Below are 18348 nucleotides of genomic sequence, written 5' to 3' on the forward strand. Positions count from 1 at the left end.
CCTGTAGAGTTATTGACCCCCTTCCTGTTCCTAACTTCCACCCACAGAGACTCCATAGACAATCCTTCCATGTCTTGCTCCTTTTCTGCAGCCGTGACAGTACCTCTGATCACCAGTGCCACGCCCCCACCTCTTTTGCCTCCCTCCCTGTCCTTTCTGAACCATCTAAAGCCGGCACTCTAACTAGCCATTCCTGCCCCTGCACCATCCGTCTCGGTAATGGCCACAGCATCATAGCTCCAAGTGCTGATCCACACTCCAAGCTCATCTGCTTTGTTCATGATCTCTTTCCCTTTTTCTTTTTCCCAGTTTATCAATATCTTGTAATCTTAGAGACAACCTTAATCACTGTCAACTACACCAACAGTTTTGATGTCATTTGGAAACCTATTAATTATGCCACCTACGTTCTCAATCAAATTGTTAATACATGGGACAACTAACAAGAGGACCCAGCACAACAGTGATTACAGATCTACAAATCTGAGGATAAACTTTCCACGACCTCCTACCACCAAGTCAATTCTACATGCAGTTTGCTAACTCACCCTGGGTCATTCCTAGTAAGCCCAACCTTGTCAAAGGTTAATCTATGTGGATAACCTCTACTACCCTGCCCTCATCAATCCTCTTGGTCACTTTTTCAAAAAACTCAATGAAATTTGTGAAAGTAATTTCCCAGACACAAATCCGCGCTAACTGTCTGTTATTAGTCCTTGACTTTTCTAAAGCAAGTAAATCCTGTCCCTTAGAATCCCTTCCAATATCTTTTCCACCACTTGTAGAAGTTTCACTGGCCTGGAGTTTCCTGGTTTATCTCTGGCGCACTTGTTACTTAAATACACAACATTAGCTATCGAGACATCTTCCGTTACCTCAAACTTGGCCAAGTAAAATATAACAAATATCTGCCAAAGCCGCAGCAGTTGCTTCTTTTGCTTTGCATAACTTTCTCAGGTGCATCAAGTCAGGACACAGATTTATCCGTCTTCACGCTTCTCAGGAACTCCAACACCTCTTCCTTTGTGATCTTGATAGGCTCCAGGATATCACTGCTCCACTTGCTGCACTCATGAGCTTCCATGTCTTTGTTCAAGGTAAATACAGTATAGACAAGTTATCACCTATTTCCTGGTGTTTCATTGATGGATTACCACTCTGATCCTTAAGGGAGAGGGGAACTACTCTCTTCCTAGCTGCCTGCTTGCCCCTAATAAACACAGCATTTTTACATATTCACCTTTCTCTCTCATGATCTTATTTTCCCCTTCTAATTTCATTGAGATGTATTCCTACAGCCCTGATACATCTCAAAGGATGTGTTTGCTCCCAGCTGCCTGTACTTGATAAATGCCACTTTCTTTTTCCTGACTAGATCCTTAATAACCTCATTACCCAAGGCTCCTTAATCCTGCCAGTCTTGCCTTACACTAGACCAACTCCCTTTCTCACATTTGATAACTATCCATTATAAACTATCTACCTGCCATCAGCCTCCAGTGATAAAGCCCTGGTCAATGCTTATTTATGGGCCGTCCCTGCTTTTATGTGAATAATGGAAATCCAACCCTTGCTATTCACTTGGGCTATTTTTACCTGCACCTAGATTCACAGAAGTGTTAAATTTTCTCTAAAAACAGTAATGATCTCAAAGTACGAGTTGTGTTCAATGCAACTGGCATGTGGTGGTGTCCACATAATGGACAGTTTGAACATATCAGTCTTTGGAAAATACGCAGCTGCCTCTCCTCCACGCAGATACTATCATTAAATTGGTAAATCAGTTTACCATTGTTTATTATTCTATTATTAATTAGTTTGTTATTGTCACATGCTGTAAACCAATGCACAGTGAAAAACTTCGTTTTGCCAGCCGTCCATACAGATCATTTCATCTTATCAGTGTATTGTGGTAGTACAAGGGAAACCAATAGCAGAAAGCAGAATAAAGTGTTACACCTACGAAGAAAGTGCAGTGCAGATAGACAATAATGAACAAGGACATAAAGAGTAGACTGTGCGGTCACTAGTCTGTTTTATCTTACCAGGGAGCAGTGTGGGCCGTGGACAGGGAAGCAGGTGCCCAGCTTAGGGACAATTCCTGAAACTATTGCTTGACCAGATTTGGAGTGGATCTTGCAGTGACATTCTCTGCAAAAGGTTTGGACAGTTCTGAAAGATTCTTCTGCCTGCTCCTGTTGTCATATCAGTGGGCCTTAAGTGACAGGATTCTAGAAGCAGATCCAGGCATCTCTGCCTCAAAGCAGAGGCATCCTGTTGGTAAGTCCTACCCACCGGGAGTCTCTGAGAACCAAGGGGCATAAAGTTACTGGGATCATCTTGCAAGGGTTCTGGGGCCTTTCATTGAGATGAGCCCCAGCACGCATGCATGGCTGTAGAGTCACCCCCACCTCCCAGCTGCCAGACCCGTGATCTGCATGCTGCAGTGAAGGACGTCCTTCCTTACTTAGTGAAGATTTTCCAACACCTGTACACCTCAGGTCAGGTTGTGGGCAGCTTAACAACAGCTCTAAACCTTGAAGAGTTCTTCATCTTACTCCACTTGAGGTCACTGTGCCTCTCCGTACAGCCCAGTGCTGGCCAAGACTACCTGGTGTTCTATCATCCAGCAACCTCTCCCCCCAGCACAGGGGAAAACTTCGGATAACTCAGCTAGGAGACAAAGCTGGGTGGCCTCTCTCACAATATCTTCAGCTGGAGCGCCTGGATCCATCGTTCACCATTGCTCTGTCAAAGTTCGAAGGAAAATTTATAATCAACATGCTGGACATACAGTATATGTTCCTATATACTACCTTGAGAATGAGACCAGGCATTTACAGGAAATTAAAGGAAGACAATAGAATTCACAAAAAGACTGTACATAAACAAAGACTGACAAGCAACCAGTGTGCCAAAGAAAGCAAATTATGCAGATTCAGGACAATAGAGAGAACGCGAGTTCTCAGAATCTGTGAACGTCGGCATCAGTTCAGAGTTGTGGTGAGTGAAGTTATCCACACCCGTTCGGGAGCATGATGGGTGGAGGGTAGTAGATGCTGGTCGTTATCCTGGTGGTGTGGGACCTCAGGCTCTTATATCTGTTGCCCAATAGTGGTAGCGAGAAGCGAGCTTATTGTCCACCACTTTGTGTGGGTTTTTTCTATTTCTGGGGATTGGTGTTTCCATGACGATCTGTGATGTAAGCAGTCTAAACACACTCCTCTATGACCTAGAGAAGTTTCCATGACGATCTGTGATGCAAACAGTCTGAACACACTCCTCTATGACCTAGAGAAGTTTCCATGACGATCTGTGATACAAGCAGTCTAAACACACTCCTCTATGACCTAGAGAAGTTTCCATGACGATCTGTGATGCAAGCAGTCTAAACACACTCCTCTATGACCTAGAGAAGTTTCCATGACGATCTGTGAAACAGTCTGAACACACTCTTCTATGACCTAGAGAAGTTCCCATGACGATCTGTGATACAAACAGTCTGAACACACTCTTCTATGACCTAGAGAAGTTCCCATGACGATCTGTGATACAAGCAGTCTGAACACACTCTTCTATGACCTAGAGAAGTTTCCATGACGATCTGTGATGCAAGCAGTCTGAACACACTCTTCTATGACCTAGAGAAGTTTCCATGACGATCTGTGATGCAAGCAGTCTGAACACACTCTTCTATGACCTAGAGAAGTTTCCATGACGATCTGTGATACAAGCAGTCTGAACACACTCCTCTATGACCTAGAGAAGTTTCCATGACGATCTGTGATGCAAGCAGTCTGAACACACTCTTCTATGACCTAGAGAAGTTTCCATGACGATCTGTGATGCAAGCAGTCTGAACACACTCTTCTATGACCTAGAGAAGTTCCCATGACGATCTGTGATACAAGCAGTCTGAACACACTCTTCTATGACCTAGAGAAGTTTCCATGACGATCTGTGATGTAAGCAGTCTGAACACACTCTTCTATGACCTAGAGAAGTTCCCATGACGATCTGTGATGCAAGCAGTCTGAACACACTCTTCTATGACCTAGAGAAGTTTCCATGACGATCTGTGATGTAAGCAGTCTGAACACACTCTTCTATGACCTAGAGAAGTTCCCATGACGATCTGTGATGCAAGCAGTCTGAACACACTCTTCTATGACCTAGAGAAGTTCCCATGACGATCTGTGATGCAAGCAGTCTGAACACACTCTTCTATGACCTAGAGAAGTTCCCATGACGATCTGTGATGTAAGCAGTCTGAACACACTCCTCTATGCACCTAGAGAGGTTTGCCAAATCTACACACGAAAGGAGATGTGCTGTTGCACCTTCTTTGTGGTGCACTTGTGTGCTGGACCTGTGACATGTTAACACAAAGAAATTTAAAGTTACTGGCCCTCTCCATCTCCCTTCCCCTCATGAGGCCTTACTCAAGGACTTCCATCTTCTTCTTCCTGGAGTCAATCGTCATCTCTTTGGTTTTGCCTCGAGGACAAACAGGAAGAAGCTGTTCCTTCCACTCAGATGATCAGAAAGCCAAATCCACTGCCCCCCCCCTCCGGCATGTCACTAATCCCTTCTGTACCAGTCACCAAGTCTGAGGCTGTTGGCATCTAATCATGCCTGTCTTGCACACAAATCCCCCCTCGGTGCTCCTTCCCATGGCTCTGACTGAGATTGTAGATGTGGGGGATGTCGTTGGGATGACTCCATAGTCTTGATAGGCTGGTGCAGCCGGGACCCTGTTGGTGCAGTAGTGAGATGATTTCTCCCTGAGGGAGAAGGTCAGGGACACAGCCCAGAGACACACTGACACTGCACCCCAGAAAGTCACTGATGACCTCTGAGGACAGGCGTTGGGACAGAAAAGCTAGGAAGCACATACCACCATGCTGTGAGAAGATCACTAAATAGTCCTCTACTATGACAAGTTGGACTCTCGACTTTGCAACCTACAGTCCCTCATTAAGATCTTGCACCCTATTGTTAACCTTTGCTGCTGTTTACACTTTATTCTGCACCATTGGTGTTTTACCTTGTTCTACCGTAATGCATGCTGTAGTGGTTTGATCTGTTGCAAGACAAGCTTTTCACCGTACCTCAGCACATGCAACAGTAATAGCCAATTCCATTTCTAGTTCCACTCTGAAGTCCACCAGCCCATCTCCGCTAGCTGCTGACCAGTCAGTGGCTTCTGGCATCGGACACGGCACTTTGCCCGGGTCTGCAACGTCCGGGGTGGGCTGCCTGTCCGAGCTCCGCTGGGAGGGGCTGCAGAGTTGAGTCAAGCTGTTCGACATTCCATCCGTCTCACACAGGCCAGACAGCAGCCCATTCCTGTGCTCCCCTGTCTCTGTTTGTAGGTAGTCCTTTGTAATCCTCACTCGGCTCCTTCAGGGCAAAACTGAACCGACTTTGCTGTCTGTGGAGTTGGCCATTAACTCTCTGTTTCTCCTGGGTCCCTGTGTCTGCGGTCCCATGTTAACTTCACCAGGCACCGTGCCAGGACTGAGAATGGCAGGCACAAGGGTGTGAAACTTTCCTCCGAAGAACTGGGTGTACATGGAAGACGGGACTGCAGTGGGGGGGGGGGGGGGGGGACAGAAGCCTATTTGACAATCCAAATGGTATCCGGCAGACTGCGGATATCGGTGACTGAAGGAGATTGGATATGGGAATGCTGCCATCCACAGGGATCTGACATTGGCTCAGTGCCAGGGAGCCCATTTGACTCTGCCACTGAACCAGTGCCTACAGTGGGTCATTGCTGTCTGGAAACTGGCAGAGACTTGCAGGAGCTGTCAGACAGGATGTCAGTGCCTGTTTATGATATGACCAGTATGTGTGCGTGTGTGTGTGTGTGTGTGTGTGTGTGTGTATACATGTGTTTGCCTCAGAGCTGCTATGGGGTGGGTGTGGGTTGTTCCTTGCTCACTGTTTCCCTGTGCAGTGGGATGTCCGCTCCCATGACTGCTGTCACCTGTCACAAGGTTGAATTAAGCATTCTCTGCCCTTTCACAAAGTTCAGTCTGACGCTGGTCCACACCGTCACCGGTCAGACGAGCAAGTGTGCGGACTCCTGACATTGAACTGTGTGGAACTTGGCAGGCTCGCTCCCTTACACTAGGTCACAAACTGGCGTTAGAACAGTGTGCTTAGTGGTTCACATGGGCCCAATGAGCCAAAGGGTATGTTTCCACATCTCCATCGCAGTAAAGGCTTGAGGAAAAGCTGAGCACAGATTCTCCTGGGTGACTAAGACTTTATCTCCTGGATTGTAAGCTTCTCTTACAGTGCGTGGTATGATCAAGGCTGCACATCCCGGCCCATGGAAAGACTCAGAAATGTACCACAGTGTCACTCTGCGGGTGCTCCCGGTGCGGCCTTTTATATATTGGTGAGACCCGACGCAGACTGGGAGACCGTTTCGCTGAACACCTACGCTCGGTCCGCCAGAGAAAGCAGGATCTCCCAGTGGCCACACATTTTAATTCCACGTCCCATTCCCATTCTGATATGACTATCCATGGCCTTCTCTACTGTCAAGATGAAGCCACACTCAGGTTGGAGGAACAACACCTTATATACCGGCTGGGTAGCCTCCAACCTGATGGCATGAACATTGACTTCTCTAACTTCCGTTAATGCCCCTCCTCCCCTTCTTACCCCATCCCTGATATATTTAGTTGTTTGCCTGTTCTCCATCTCCCTCTGGTGTTTCTCTCCCCCCCCCCAAACTTTCTTTCTCCTGAGGCCTCCCCTCCCTTTCCCTTCTCCAGCTCTGTATCCCTTTCACCAATCACCTTTCCAGCTCTTAGCTTCATCCCACCCCCTCTGGTCTTCTCCTATCATTTCACATTTCCCTCTCACCCCACTACTTTCAAATCTCTTACTATCTTTCCTTTCAGTTAGTCCTGACGAAGGGTCTCGGCCCGAAACGTCGACAGTGCTTCTTCCTATAGATGCTGCCTGGCCTGCTGTGTTCCACCAGCGTTTTGTGTGTGTTGATTGAATTTCCAGCATCTGCAGAGTTCCTCGTGGTTGCTCTCCCTCCTGGTTTTCCCTTCATGCTTACCCTCCAGGTTCCTGTACCTCTGATCGACTCAGTCTCTCACTCTTCCTGCAGACAGCCGAGGCTCCTTGCCCTGGTTAGCATTTGTCTGAATGATCTTCTGCTCCGTGGCATCTGCATGCTTGATTCATTTTAAATCCCCAGCAATGTAACTTCCCTTTGACTGGCCCGTACTAGACTGGGCAGAGCCTGCTTCCTTCCGTCCTCCTCTTCACCAAGTATGAGAATTGGACTGATTGAGTAAATCTTAATGTTACAATTTATGCAAGGAAATAATCTGGGCTTCAGTGTATTTGGAGAAGTGCCTTGTGTAGCAAAGAGAAGCTCGTGAGCAAATCACTTAATACCATCCTGGGAGATCAATCCCAGCTCACTGCAGCCCAGAGCGTATCCTATTTATACCACATGTCATAAATATCTGTGCACACTTTTTGTCATAGCATGTGTGGTTTAGAAATGTAGCTCAAGTTATTTTGTAATCTTTGAGACCAGTAGAAAGATAATGTCGCAGAGTTTTCCTGCTTGGAAAATGATTGGGCTTGGGATCTGAAAGGAACACAAAGGTTCGAGGACTGTGAGGGTAACACGGAGGCACGCGGGTAATGGTGCTGCCTGGCAGCACAAGGGGCTCTGTCTTCGAGGAGTTTGCACGCTCCCCCTGTGACCACGGAGTATCCTGAGGGAATGCACCATTTCCTGCCACATCCTAAGGACGTGCGTGTCAGGCAGTCAATTGCCCAGTGTAAGTTGTCCCCTAGTGTGAGGGAACTGGAGGCGAGTTGAAGGATATGTGAGAGAAAGAGAGTAAGATAGATAGGATTGCTCTACTTGATGGGCTGATTGGTCTCATTCTCCACTGAGAATGAGTAAATATTATTACCTCTGTGGTAAAGGTACCTAACAGTCAACAGTGAGGATACTGAAAGCTAAAAAAAACGTCCCGATAAGTCTTCCATATACAGTACTAAATGCAAGGTTACAAATCATAAATAGCCAGATAGTATGGGATACTGATGATGAGGTGAGTGTCTTGCTCTCTGGGTAGACTCCTGGATCTTCGGGAAGCGGGTATCCATGTTCCAAAGATACTTTGGTTTCCATGTGTGGTATAAATCTACTTTCAGTATCTTTTTGACAGCATTGGCTGTCTGTTGGGTAACAATACCAAATGATGCAGAGCTCTTCACACTTTCTCCTGCCTTGTTTCAGTAGCCAGAGGTTAGGATTCCGAGACAGAATGAAGATGAACAGTCCGAGGATTCAGAGTATAAGGAACAAGCAAACGTCTGCCCCCAGTATCCAGCGGTGTCCCAGTACAGAGAACGCGACGCAGGTCAGCCCCACCAAGGTGCAGAAGAGCTGGAGCTTCAACGACAGAACTCGCTTCCGAGCATCTCTCCGCCTGAAGCCCAGAGCCACGGTGGAAAGTAAGGAGCAAGGTTCCGCCATTCAGTGCGGAGCTCCGATCTCACCGACGTCGGTCCCTGCTGCTCCCGATCTGGGCAGCCTGCAAGGCCACTCGGGAGGGAGCTGGGTGCTGCCCAGAGGGCCCGAGTGGTCTGGCCCTGCTTTTACAGAGTGCATGACAGACCGAGCTGGGGAACGAGGAAGGGAAGGAACCCCATTTCTAGACCTCATGGTTTCCAACAGTGCACTCTTCCCATTACACACCTCCCCATGGCATATACTTTCCATTACACACTCCTCACATTACATATGACTCATATTACACATCACCCTCATTACACATAATTCCCATTACACACACCTCCCAATGTAACCTATTACTCCCATCACTGCATACAACTCCAGTCATACACAACTCACAATTTTACACACAGTTCTCAACATTATGCACAACACACACATTTTATCCAAAATTCCACTGCACACAAATCTCAGGTCTGAGGTTAACTCTGGACAATGCTTGTTTGTGGCATTTTCTTCCAAGAATTGAAAGGGCTGGGAATGCCAATACCTACTGAGGGTACCTACATGATAAAGGACAGAGATGTCACATAAAGAGATGAAGGCCAGAGAAACTATACGTGGCAGAAAATGCTGGAGGCCTCAACACGTCCAGAAGCACCTGTGGGCAGAGAAACAGAACTTATTTTCAGGCCAAAGGCCTATCGTCGGAGAGTATGATAGACAATCTTTGACCTGATGCATTAATTTTGCCCGCTCTTCACGGATGCTGTCTGACCTGCTGAATGTTTCCAGCATTTTCTGTTATTGTGAATCAGATCTCCACAAGGAGGGGCCAGGGCAGACATTATCTCCTTCCCAGTGCACTGCTGAAGTGCCTCTCGATCTTGGGACGTGTAAACTTAAGACTGCTACACGCACGGCCACTTCGCAACCACTAGCCAAGCCAGCTGATTGAGGTTCACGCAGTGAGGTCCCCAGTCAGATCGAAGCCTGCTTTAACTTATTCAACACTCAAGCACCACCAGCCTCTGCTGTTGGAGGTCAGTGAGAGGCCTGGCCAGCTCTAGGAGTCCAAAGGGCACCACTTCCCTAACTCAGAGGAAATCATGAGGTACCCTGTTGGTGTAGCATCAGACCTGACACCTGACAGCAGGCTTTTTCCACTGAGGTTGGGTGAGACTAGAAGTCATGGGTTAAGGGTGAAAGGTGAAATATTTAGGGGAACATGAGGGGAAGCTCTAAACTCAGAGGCTGCTAACAGTGTGGAACAAGCTGCCAGCGGACGCAGTATGTCTGGTTTTGATTCCAGCATTAATGAGAAATTTGGATAGGTACGTGGATGGTTCAGGTGCAGGTCGATGAAACAGAACAGAATAGCTGTTCAGCATGGACTAGAGGGGCTGAAAGGCCTGTTCCTGTGCTGTAGTGCGCTATGGCTCTATGACTGTCAGAAGTCCTTTCCCAACAAGCCCTCAAACTGTTGCCCAAAGGTAGGAACAAGAGCCGTTCCCAAGTGTTGCCCGCAAGCAGCTCTGTGCTGGGGGGTGGGAGGGTAGGGGGTCTTACTCCACTGTGATATTTGCCCTGCCCCCGGAAACAAGGGCTGGTTGAATCTAACAACCCAATTGTTCGTTTTTGACTGCAGCTGAGAACCTGGGAGACGACAACTACGACGAGAAGGCCTTTCACTGTGACATCAGCATGGAAGAGGCCAAGCCAATTGTGAAAACACTGATCCGGGCCATCAGGTTAGTGCGGTAGAGGGGACGCGACGTGCAGGACAGGCTTATGCTTCCATAAAGATACGTTTATCACAGCCAAGGAGCAGTCTGATCGATGTCAGATGCTGCTTTAGCCTCATGAAGTAGACTCTTAAAGTCATTCTACTTCAAAACAGGCCCTTCGGCCCACTGATTCTGTGCTGGCCATCAACCATCTATTCACTCTAGTCCCAATTTGTTCTCCTCCATCGCCTCTGCCTCACTGTACCACTCTCCCATACACTAGGGGCAACCTGCCCTCTTTGGGATGTGGTGGGAGAGCGGAATGCGGTGGGGCAATCCTCACAGTTGGAGGGAGAGTGTGAAAACCCCACACAGACAACACCCCGGATCAGGATGGCTGTACCACTATGGCGCCCCAAATTGTCCAGGGTGGGGGAAAAGCCCCCGAAGCATTGTGTTGAGGGGAATGGTCTCCATGTCATGTGGAAGACTGCTGCTGTGGAATTAATGTCCAAGTGGAAGAAAGAGAGGGGCAGCACGCTAGCGCAGTGGTTAGCTCAACGCTTTACAACGCAGGCAAGCTGGGTTCATTCCCGCCACTGTCTGTAAGAATTTGTACGTTCTCCCCGCGACAGCGTGGGTCTCCTCCCACTCTCCACGGTTGGTAGGTTAACTGGTCATTGGAAATTGACCTGTGATTAGGCCAGGGTTAAACCGGAGATGTCTGGGTGGCGAGGCACAGACGGCTGGACGGGCCCATTCCACACTGTACCTCAATAAGTTAATAAACAACTCCACAGCAACCAGCTGTAAGATCACGACTTAAAGTCTCTGCTTGACTCTGTCTCTGTGACTGCATGAGGCAGAACGTTCCTCCCACATTCCAAAGACACATGCTTAGGGTTGGTGTGTTTTAATATTGTGTCATCTCTGATACAAACCCAGCCTCCTTGTGTTACACTGACCCTGAGTACAGACAGACCCTCCCTTTGTTACAGTGACCCTGAGTACAGACAGACCCTCCCTGTGTTACACTGACCCTGAGTACAGACAGACCCACCCTGTGTTACACTGACCCTGAGTACAGACCCACCCTCCCTGTGTTACACTGACCCTGAGTACAGACAGACCCAGCCTCCCTGTTACACTGACCGAGTACAGACCCACCCTCCCTGTGTCACACTGACCCTGAGTACGGACAGACCCTCCCTGTGTTACACTGACCCTGAGTAAAGACCCACCCTCCCTGTATTACACTGACCCTGAGTACAGACAGACCCTCCCTGTGTTACACTGACCCTGAGTACAGACCCACCCTCCCTGTGTTACACTGACCCTGAGTACAGACAGACCCAGCCTCCCTGTTACACTGACCCTGAGTACAGACAGACCCTCTCTGTGTTACACTGACCCTGAGTACAGACAGACCCACCCTGTGTTACACTGACCCTGAGTACAGACCCACCCTCCCTGTGTTACACTGACCCTGAGTACAGACAGACCCAGCCTCCCTGTTACACTGACCGAGTACAGACCCACCCTCCCTGTGTCACACTGACCCTGAGTACGGACAGACCCTCCCTGTGTTACACTGACCCTGAGTACAGACCCACCCTCCCTGTATTACACTGACCCTGAGTACAGACAGACCCTCCCTGTGTTACACTGACCCTGAGTACAGACCCACCCTCCCTGTGTTACACTGACCCTGAGTACAGACAGACCCAGCCTCCCTGTTACACTGACCCTGAGTACAGACAGACCCTCTCTGTGTTACACTGACCCTGAGTACAGACCCACCCTCCCTGTGTTACACTGACCCTGAGTACAGACCCACCCTCCCTGTGTCACACTGATCCTGAGTACGGACCCACCCTCCCTGTGTTACACTGACCCTGAATACGGACCCACCCCCTCTGTGTTACACTGACCCTGAGTACAGACAGACCCTCCCTGTGTTACACTGACCCTGAGTACAGACCCACCCTCCCTGTGTTACACTGACCCTGAGTACAGACCCACCCTCCCTGTGTTACACTGACCCTGAGTACAGACCCACCCTCCCTGTGTTACACTGACCCTGAGTACAGACAGACCCAGCCTCCCTGTTACACTGACCCTGAGTACAGACAGACCCTCTCTGTGTTACACTGACCCTGAGTACAGACCCACCCTCCCTGTGTTACACTGACCCTGAGTACAGACCCACCCTCCCTGTGTCACACTGATCCTGAGTACGGACCCACCCTCCCTGTGTTACACTGACCCTGAATACGGACCCACCCCCTCTGTGTTACACTGACCCTGAGTACAGACAGACCCTCCCTGTGTTACACTGACCCTGAGTACAGACCCACCCTCCCTGTGTTACACTGACCCTGAGTACAGACAGACCCTCCCTGTGTTACACTGACCCTGAGTACAGACAGACCCTCCCTGTGTTACACTGACCCTGAGTACAGACAGACCCTCCCTGTGTTACACTGACCCTGAGTACAGACCCACCCTCCCTGTGTTACACTGACCCTGAGTACAGACAGACCCTCCCTGTATTACACTGACCCTGAGTACAGACAGACCCTCCCTGTGTTACACTGACCCTGAGTACAGACCCACCCTCCCTGTGTCACATTGACCCTGAGTACAGACCCACCCTCCCTGTGTCACACTGATCCTGAGTTCGGACCCACCCTCCCTGTGTTACACTGACCCTGAATACGGACCCACCCTCTCTGTGTTACACTGACCCTGAGTACAGACCCACCCTCCCCGTGTCACACTGACCCTGAGTACAGACCCACCCTCCCTGTGTTACACTGACTCTGAGTACGGACCCACCCTCCCTGTGTTACACTGACCCTGAGTACAGACCCACCCTCCCTGTGTTACACTGACTCTGAGTACGGACCCACCCTCCCTGTGTCACACTGATCCTGAGTACGGACCTGATGCACCATCAACAACTCACTCTGAGACGTAAGGCGAGATATCGGCTTTTATTGACTGAAGAAGGAACCAGCAGTGAGTGACCATCATATTACATCCTGGAGAATGAGGCAGAGGATCAGACCTCGATCGCCTTTATACAGGAGCCTGTGGGAGGAGCCACAGGAGCAGTCAGAAGGGGGCGTGTCCAGACAGGCACATAGTTCACCACATTCACCCCCCCCCCCCCTTTGTTTGAAAGAGTCCCCATGCGGCGAAGTTTCTTACAGGTCAAGTCTATCAGGTGGTCGAATCTGTCGCTGCGATCTACGTAGCACCGTGATTGCACCGATGCCGGCGACATTGGTGATTGCACAGGAGACGGAGGTTGTGCTGGTTCCAGCTCATGCATGTGCGAGGCACCTGGTATATAAGTGTCATGAGGAGTCTGTGTAGGGCCTGGTGAGCGCGGTGTCATCTCGGGTACAGGGTTCATAGTTACCGGAAAGTGTTCAGGGTAGTGGTCTGCTGCACCTGCGGGTGCCAGGTCGCGGATGGAGACCGTGTCCTCCCGCCCATCAGGTAAGACCACGTAGCAATACTGGGGGTTCGCATGCAGAAGGTGAACCCTCTCGACCAACAGGGAGTATTTATTGCTCCTCACATGTTTCCGGAGCAGCACTGGCCCCTGGGACATCAGCCAAACTGGTAGAGTGACAAACTTCCTGGGAAAAGAGAATAGGAGTTCGTGGGGGGGGGTGGGGCCACCGTCCGACCACCTGGGCCCTCCAAGGGCTTGTGCTTGGCTCGATGATCCCCTCCCTGAGCAGCCACTGCACCTCTGACTGAATGAAGGCCCTGTTCCCCGCACTGTACCTCCTGCTTTTAGTTGCCACCGGTTTACAGTCGGGGTCAGGTTGGCGAACAGCGGTGGGGGAGGGACCTTGAGGGTGGAGAGACTGCAAGTGGTGTCGGTAGCGCAGCTGTCGGCATGGTGTTGGATGGGATGTGTGTGTCGCTGTGTGTGTGTGGTCAGTAGTGATGAAGTCCCACAAAACTGAGGATTCCTGACAGTGAGTGGTGGGAGGGGCCCATCATATACCATAGTCACACTTTCGAGATGGCTCTGGAAGTCCAGCCCCAATAGCACAGGTGCGCACAGTTTAGGCATGACCAGTAGCGCAAAGTTCTGATATTCTGTGCCTTGCACCACCAATGTCGCTACACAACCCGCCCGGATGTCTGTGGAATGCGACCCAGAAACCAAATGGATCTTCTGGCTTACTGGCCGTGTTGCGAGTCCGCAGCGTTGCACTGTGTCCGGGTGAATGAAGCTCTTAGTGCTGCCCATGTCAAACAGGCATCTAGTCCTGTGCCCCTCCACCCGGATGTCCATCATGGACCTTGTAAGCTGGTTTGGGGCGCTTTGGTCGAGGGTTACAGTGGCCAGAGTTGAGCCGTCGGGGTACCCGGTAAGCATCGGAGGGTCGGGGATGGGGCGTGCTGACGTCAACAAAGATGGCCGCCCACATCCGGGGTACCCGGTACGCATCGGAGGGTCGGGGGTGGGGCGTGCTGACGCCGACAAAGATGGCCGCCCACATCCGGGGTACCCGGTACGCATCGGAGGGCCGGGGGCGGGGCGTGCTGATGTCGACAAAGATGGCCGCCCACATCCGGGCATGCAAGATGGCAGCCCCCATGTTTCACCCGCAGCGCTGCACTCCGCTCGCAGTTGAGACTTACAGACCTTGGCGAAATGGCCCCGCTTTCCGCAGCTGGAGCAGGTCGCTTCTCGCGCTGGGCAGCGTTTTCGAGAGTGTTTTTTATGGCCACAGAAATAACAAAGCACAGGCTTCTGATAGGCCACCGCCGTGGTCAGGTTCGGGGAGCTCGTGGAATCGCGACTGGCAGCGGCGATTTCGCTCGCGGGAGCCGGCGGTGGTGGGATCTGAGGTCCACGGAACTGGTGGGGAATCGCGCGACTGGACAGCGTTGGCGTAGTGCAGTGCAGCTTCCAGAGCGTTGGCCGTCTCGATCGCCGAGGGTAAGGTAAGGTCGGAGTGTTCCAGCAGTTGCTGGCGCACGTACACTGACCTCAGTCCCGTCACAAAGGCGTCTCGCACCAGCAGCTCCGCATGTTGTTCTGCTGTGAGCGTTTCGCAGTCACAAGTTCGGACGAGCGTCTGTAGTGCTCGGAGAAACTCAGCGCACGATTCGCCAGGCCGCTGTCGCCGGGTAGCTAAACGATGTCTTGCGTAGACGGTGTTCACCGGCCGCAGGTACTGTCTTTTGAGGGCGTCCAGTGCCCCTGCGTAGGTCGGCAGGTCCCGGATACTGGAATAAACTTTTCGGGTGACCCTCGAGAGGAGAATTCTGTACATAACGGCAGGGTCAGTCGCACGAAGCTCCGCCAAGTACGATTGGAAGCATGCAAGCCAGAGTTCAAAAGCAAGAGCTGCTTCAGGGTCTTGAGGGTCCAAATCCAACCTTTCCGGACGTAAAACGGTTTTCATGTTTTAAAATGTTCAGGTCAATAAAATTGATGCACCATCAATAACTCACTCTGAGACGTAAGGCGAGATATCGGCTTTTATTGACTGAAGAAGGAACCAGCAGTGAGTGACCACCACACTACGTCCTGGAGACTGAGGCAGAGGATCAGACCTCGATCGCCTTTATACAGGGGCCTGTGGGAGGAGCCACAGGAGTAGTCAGAAGGGGGCGTGTCCAGACAGGCACATAGTTCACCACAGGACCCACCCAGTGTTACACTGACCCTGAGTACAGACACACCCTCCCTGTGTTACACTGACCCTGAGTACAGACACACCCTCACTGTGTTACACTGACCCTGACTACAGACCCACCCTCCGTGTGTCACACTGACCCTGAGTACAGACCCACCTTCCCTGTGATACACTGACCCTGAGTACAGACAGACCCTCCCTGTGTCACACTGACCCTGAGTACAGACCCACCCTCCCTCTGTTACACTGACCCTGAGTACAGGACCCACCATCCCAGTGTTACACTGACACTGAGTACGGACACACCCTCCCTGTGTTACACTGACCCTGAGTACAGACAGACCCTCCCCGTGTCACACAGACCCTGAGTACAGATTCACTCACCCTGTGTCACACTGACCCTCAGTACAAACCGACCCTCCCTGTGTTACGCTGACCCTGAGTACAGACAGACCCTCCCTGTGTTACACTGACCCTGAGTACAGACCCACCCTCCCTGTGTCACACTGACCCTGAGTACGGACACACCCTCCCTGTGTCACACGGACCCTGAGTATAGACAGACCCTCCCTGCGTTACACTGACCCTGAGTACGGACCCTCCCAGTGTTACCCTGACCCTGAGTACAGACAGACCCTGTGTTACACTGACCGTGAGTACAGACCCACACTCCCTGTGTTACGCTGACCCTGAGTACAGACAGACCCACACTCCCTGTACCACACTGACCCTTAGTACAGACCCAAACTCCCTGTGTCAAACTGACCCTGAGTACAGACCCACCCTCCCTGTGTTACACAGTCCCTGAGTACAGACCCACCCTCCCTCTGTTACACTGACCCTGAGTACAGACCCACACACCCTGTGTCACACTCACCCTGAGTTCTGAACCACCTTCCCTGTGTTACACTGACCCTGAGTACAGACCCACCCTCCCTGTGTTACACTGACCCTGAGTACAGTCCCACCCTCCGTGTGTCGCACTGACCCTGAGTACAGACAGAGCCTCCCAGTGTCACAGTGACCCTGAGTACAGACCAACCCTCCCTGTGTTACACTGACCCTGACTACAGACCCACCCTCCGTGTGTCACACTGACCCTGAGTACAGACCCACCTTCCCTGTGATACACTGACCCTGAGTACAGAGAGACCCTCCCTGTGTCACACTGACCGTGAGTACAGACCCACCTCCCTGTGTTATGCTGACCCTGAGTACAGACAGACCCACACTCCCTGTGCCACACTGACCCTGAGTACAGTCCCACCCTCCGTGTGTCGCACTGACCCTGAGTACAGACAGAGCCTCCCAGTGTCACAGTGACCCTGAGTACAGACCAACCCTCCCTGTGTTACACTGCCCTGAGTACAGACAGACCCTCCCTGTGTTGCACTGAACCTGAGTACAGACTCAACCTCCCTGTGTTACACTAACCCTGAGTATAGACAGACCCTCCCGATGTTACACTGACCCTGACTACAGACCCACCCTCCGTGTGTCACACTGACCCTGAGTACAGAACCACCCTCCCTGTGTCACACTGACCCAGAGAACAGACAGACCCTCCCTGTCTCAAACTGACTCTGAGTACAGACACACCCTCTCTGTGTCACACTGACCCTGAGTACGGACCCACCCTCCCTGTGTTACACTGACCCTGATTACAGACAGAACCTCCTGTGTTACAGTGACCATAACTACAGACCCACCCTCCCTGTGTTACACTGACCCTGAGTACAGACTCACCCTCTCTCTGTTACACTGACCCTGAGTACAGACAGACCCCTCCCTGTGTTACACTGACCCTGAGTACAGACTCACCCTCTCTGTGTTACAGTGACCCTGAGTACAGACAGACCCTCCATGTATTTCACTGACCCTGAGTACAGACCCACCCTCTCTGTGTCACACTGACCCTGAGTACAGACGCACCCTCCCAGTGTCACACTGACCCTGAGTACAGATCCACCCTCACTGAGTTACACTAACCCTGAGTACAGACCCACCCTCCCCGTGCCACACAGACCCTGAGTACAGATTCACCCTCCTGTGTCACACTGACCCTCAGTACAGACCCACCCTCCCTGTGTTACACTGACCCTGAGTACAGACAGACGCACACTCCCTATGCCACACTGACCCTGAGTACAGACCCACCCTCCCTGTGTTACACTGACCCTGAGTACAGACCCACACTCCCTGTGTCAAACTGACCCTGAGTACAGACCCACCATCCCTGTGTCACACTGACCCTCAGTTCGGACCCACCCTCCCTGTGTTACGCTGACCCTGAGTACAGACCCACCATCCCTGTGTTACACTGACCCTGAGTACAGACAGACCCACACTCCCTGTGCCACACTGACCCTGAGTACAGACCCACCCTCCATGTGTTTACACTGACCCTTAGTACAGACCCACACTCCCTGTGTCA

The 18348-nt window shown here is 51.1% G+C and overlaps 2 protein-coding genes across 4 annotated transcripts in view; one reads left to right on the plus strand and one right to left on the minus strand.

The window, feature by feature from the left end:
- Positions 1-18348, plus strand: part of LOC132383386 (potassium voltage-gated channel subfamily KQT member 4-like) — a 414661-nt gene that overhangs the window by 193804 nt on the left and 202509 nt on the right. For 2 of the 3 annotated variants that reach the window (XM_059954283.1, XM_059954282.1), the window contains exons 9-10: positions 8294-8511; positions 10161-10263. In XM_059954283.1, coding sequence (XP_059810266.1) covers positions 8294-8511; positions 10161-10263 — 321 coding nt within the window. The remainder of the gene's footprint in view (positions 1-8293; positions 8512-10160; positions 10264-18348) is intronic. The other variant, XM_059954281.1, reaches the window with a different exon arrangement.
- LOC132383387 (uncharacterized) overlaps positions 13510-18348 on the minus strand; it is a 223887-nt gene continuing 219048 nt past the window's right edge. The window contains exon 2 of the mRNA XM_059954285.1: positions 13510-15854. Coding sequence (XP_059810268.1) covers positions 14991-15680 — 690 coding nt within the window. The 5' untranslated portion in view covers positions 15681-15854 and the 3' untranslated portion in view covers positions 13510-14990. The remainder of the gene's footprint in view (positions 15855-18348) is intronic.

This window comes from Hypanus sabinus, chromosome 30 (genome assembly GCF_030144855.1).
Source record: "Hypanus sabinus isolate sHypSab1 chromosome 30, sHypSab1.hap1, whole genome shotgun sequence".
NCBI lineage: Eukaryota > Metazoa > Chordata > Chondrichthyes > Myliobatiformes > Dasyatidae > Hypanus > Hypanus sabinus.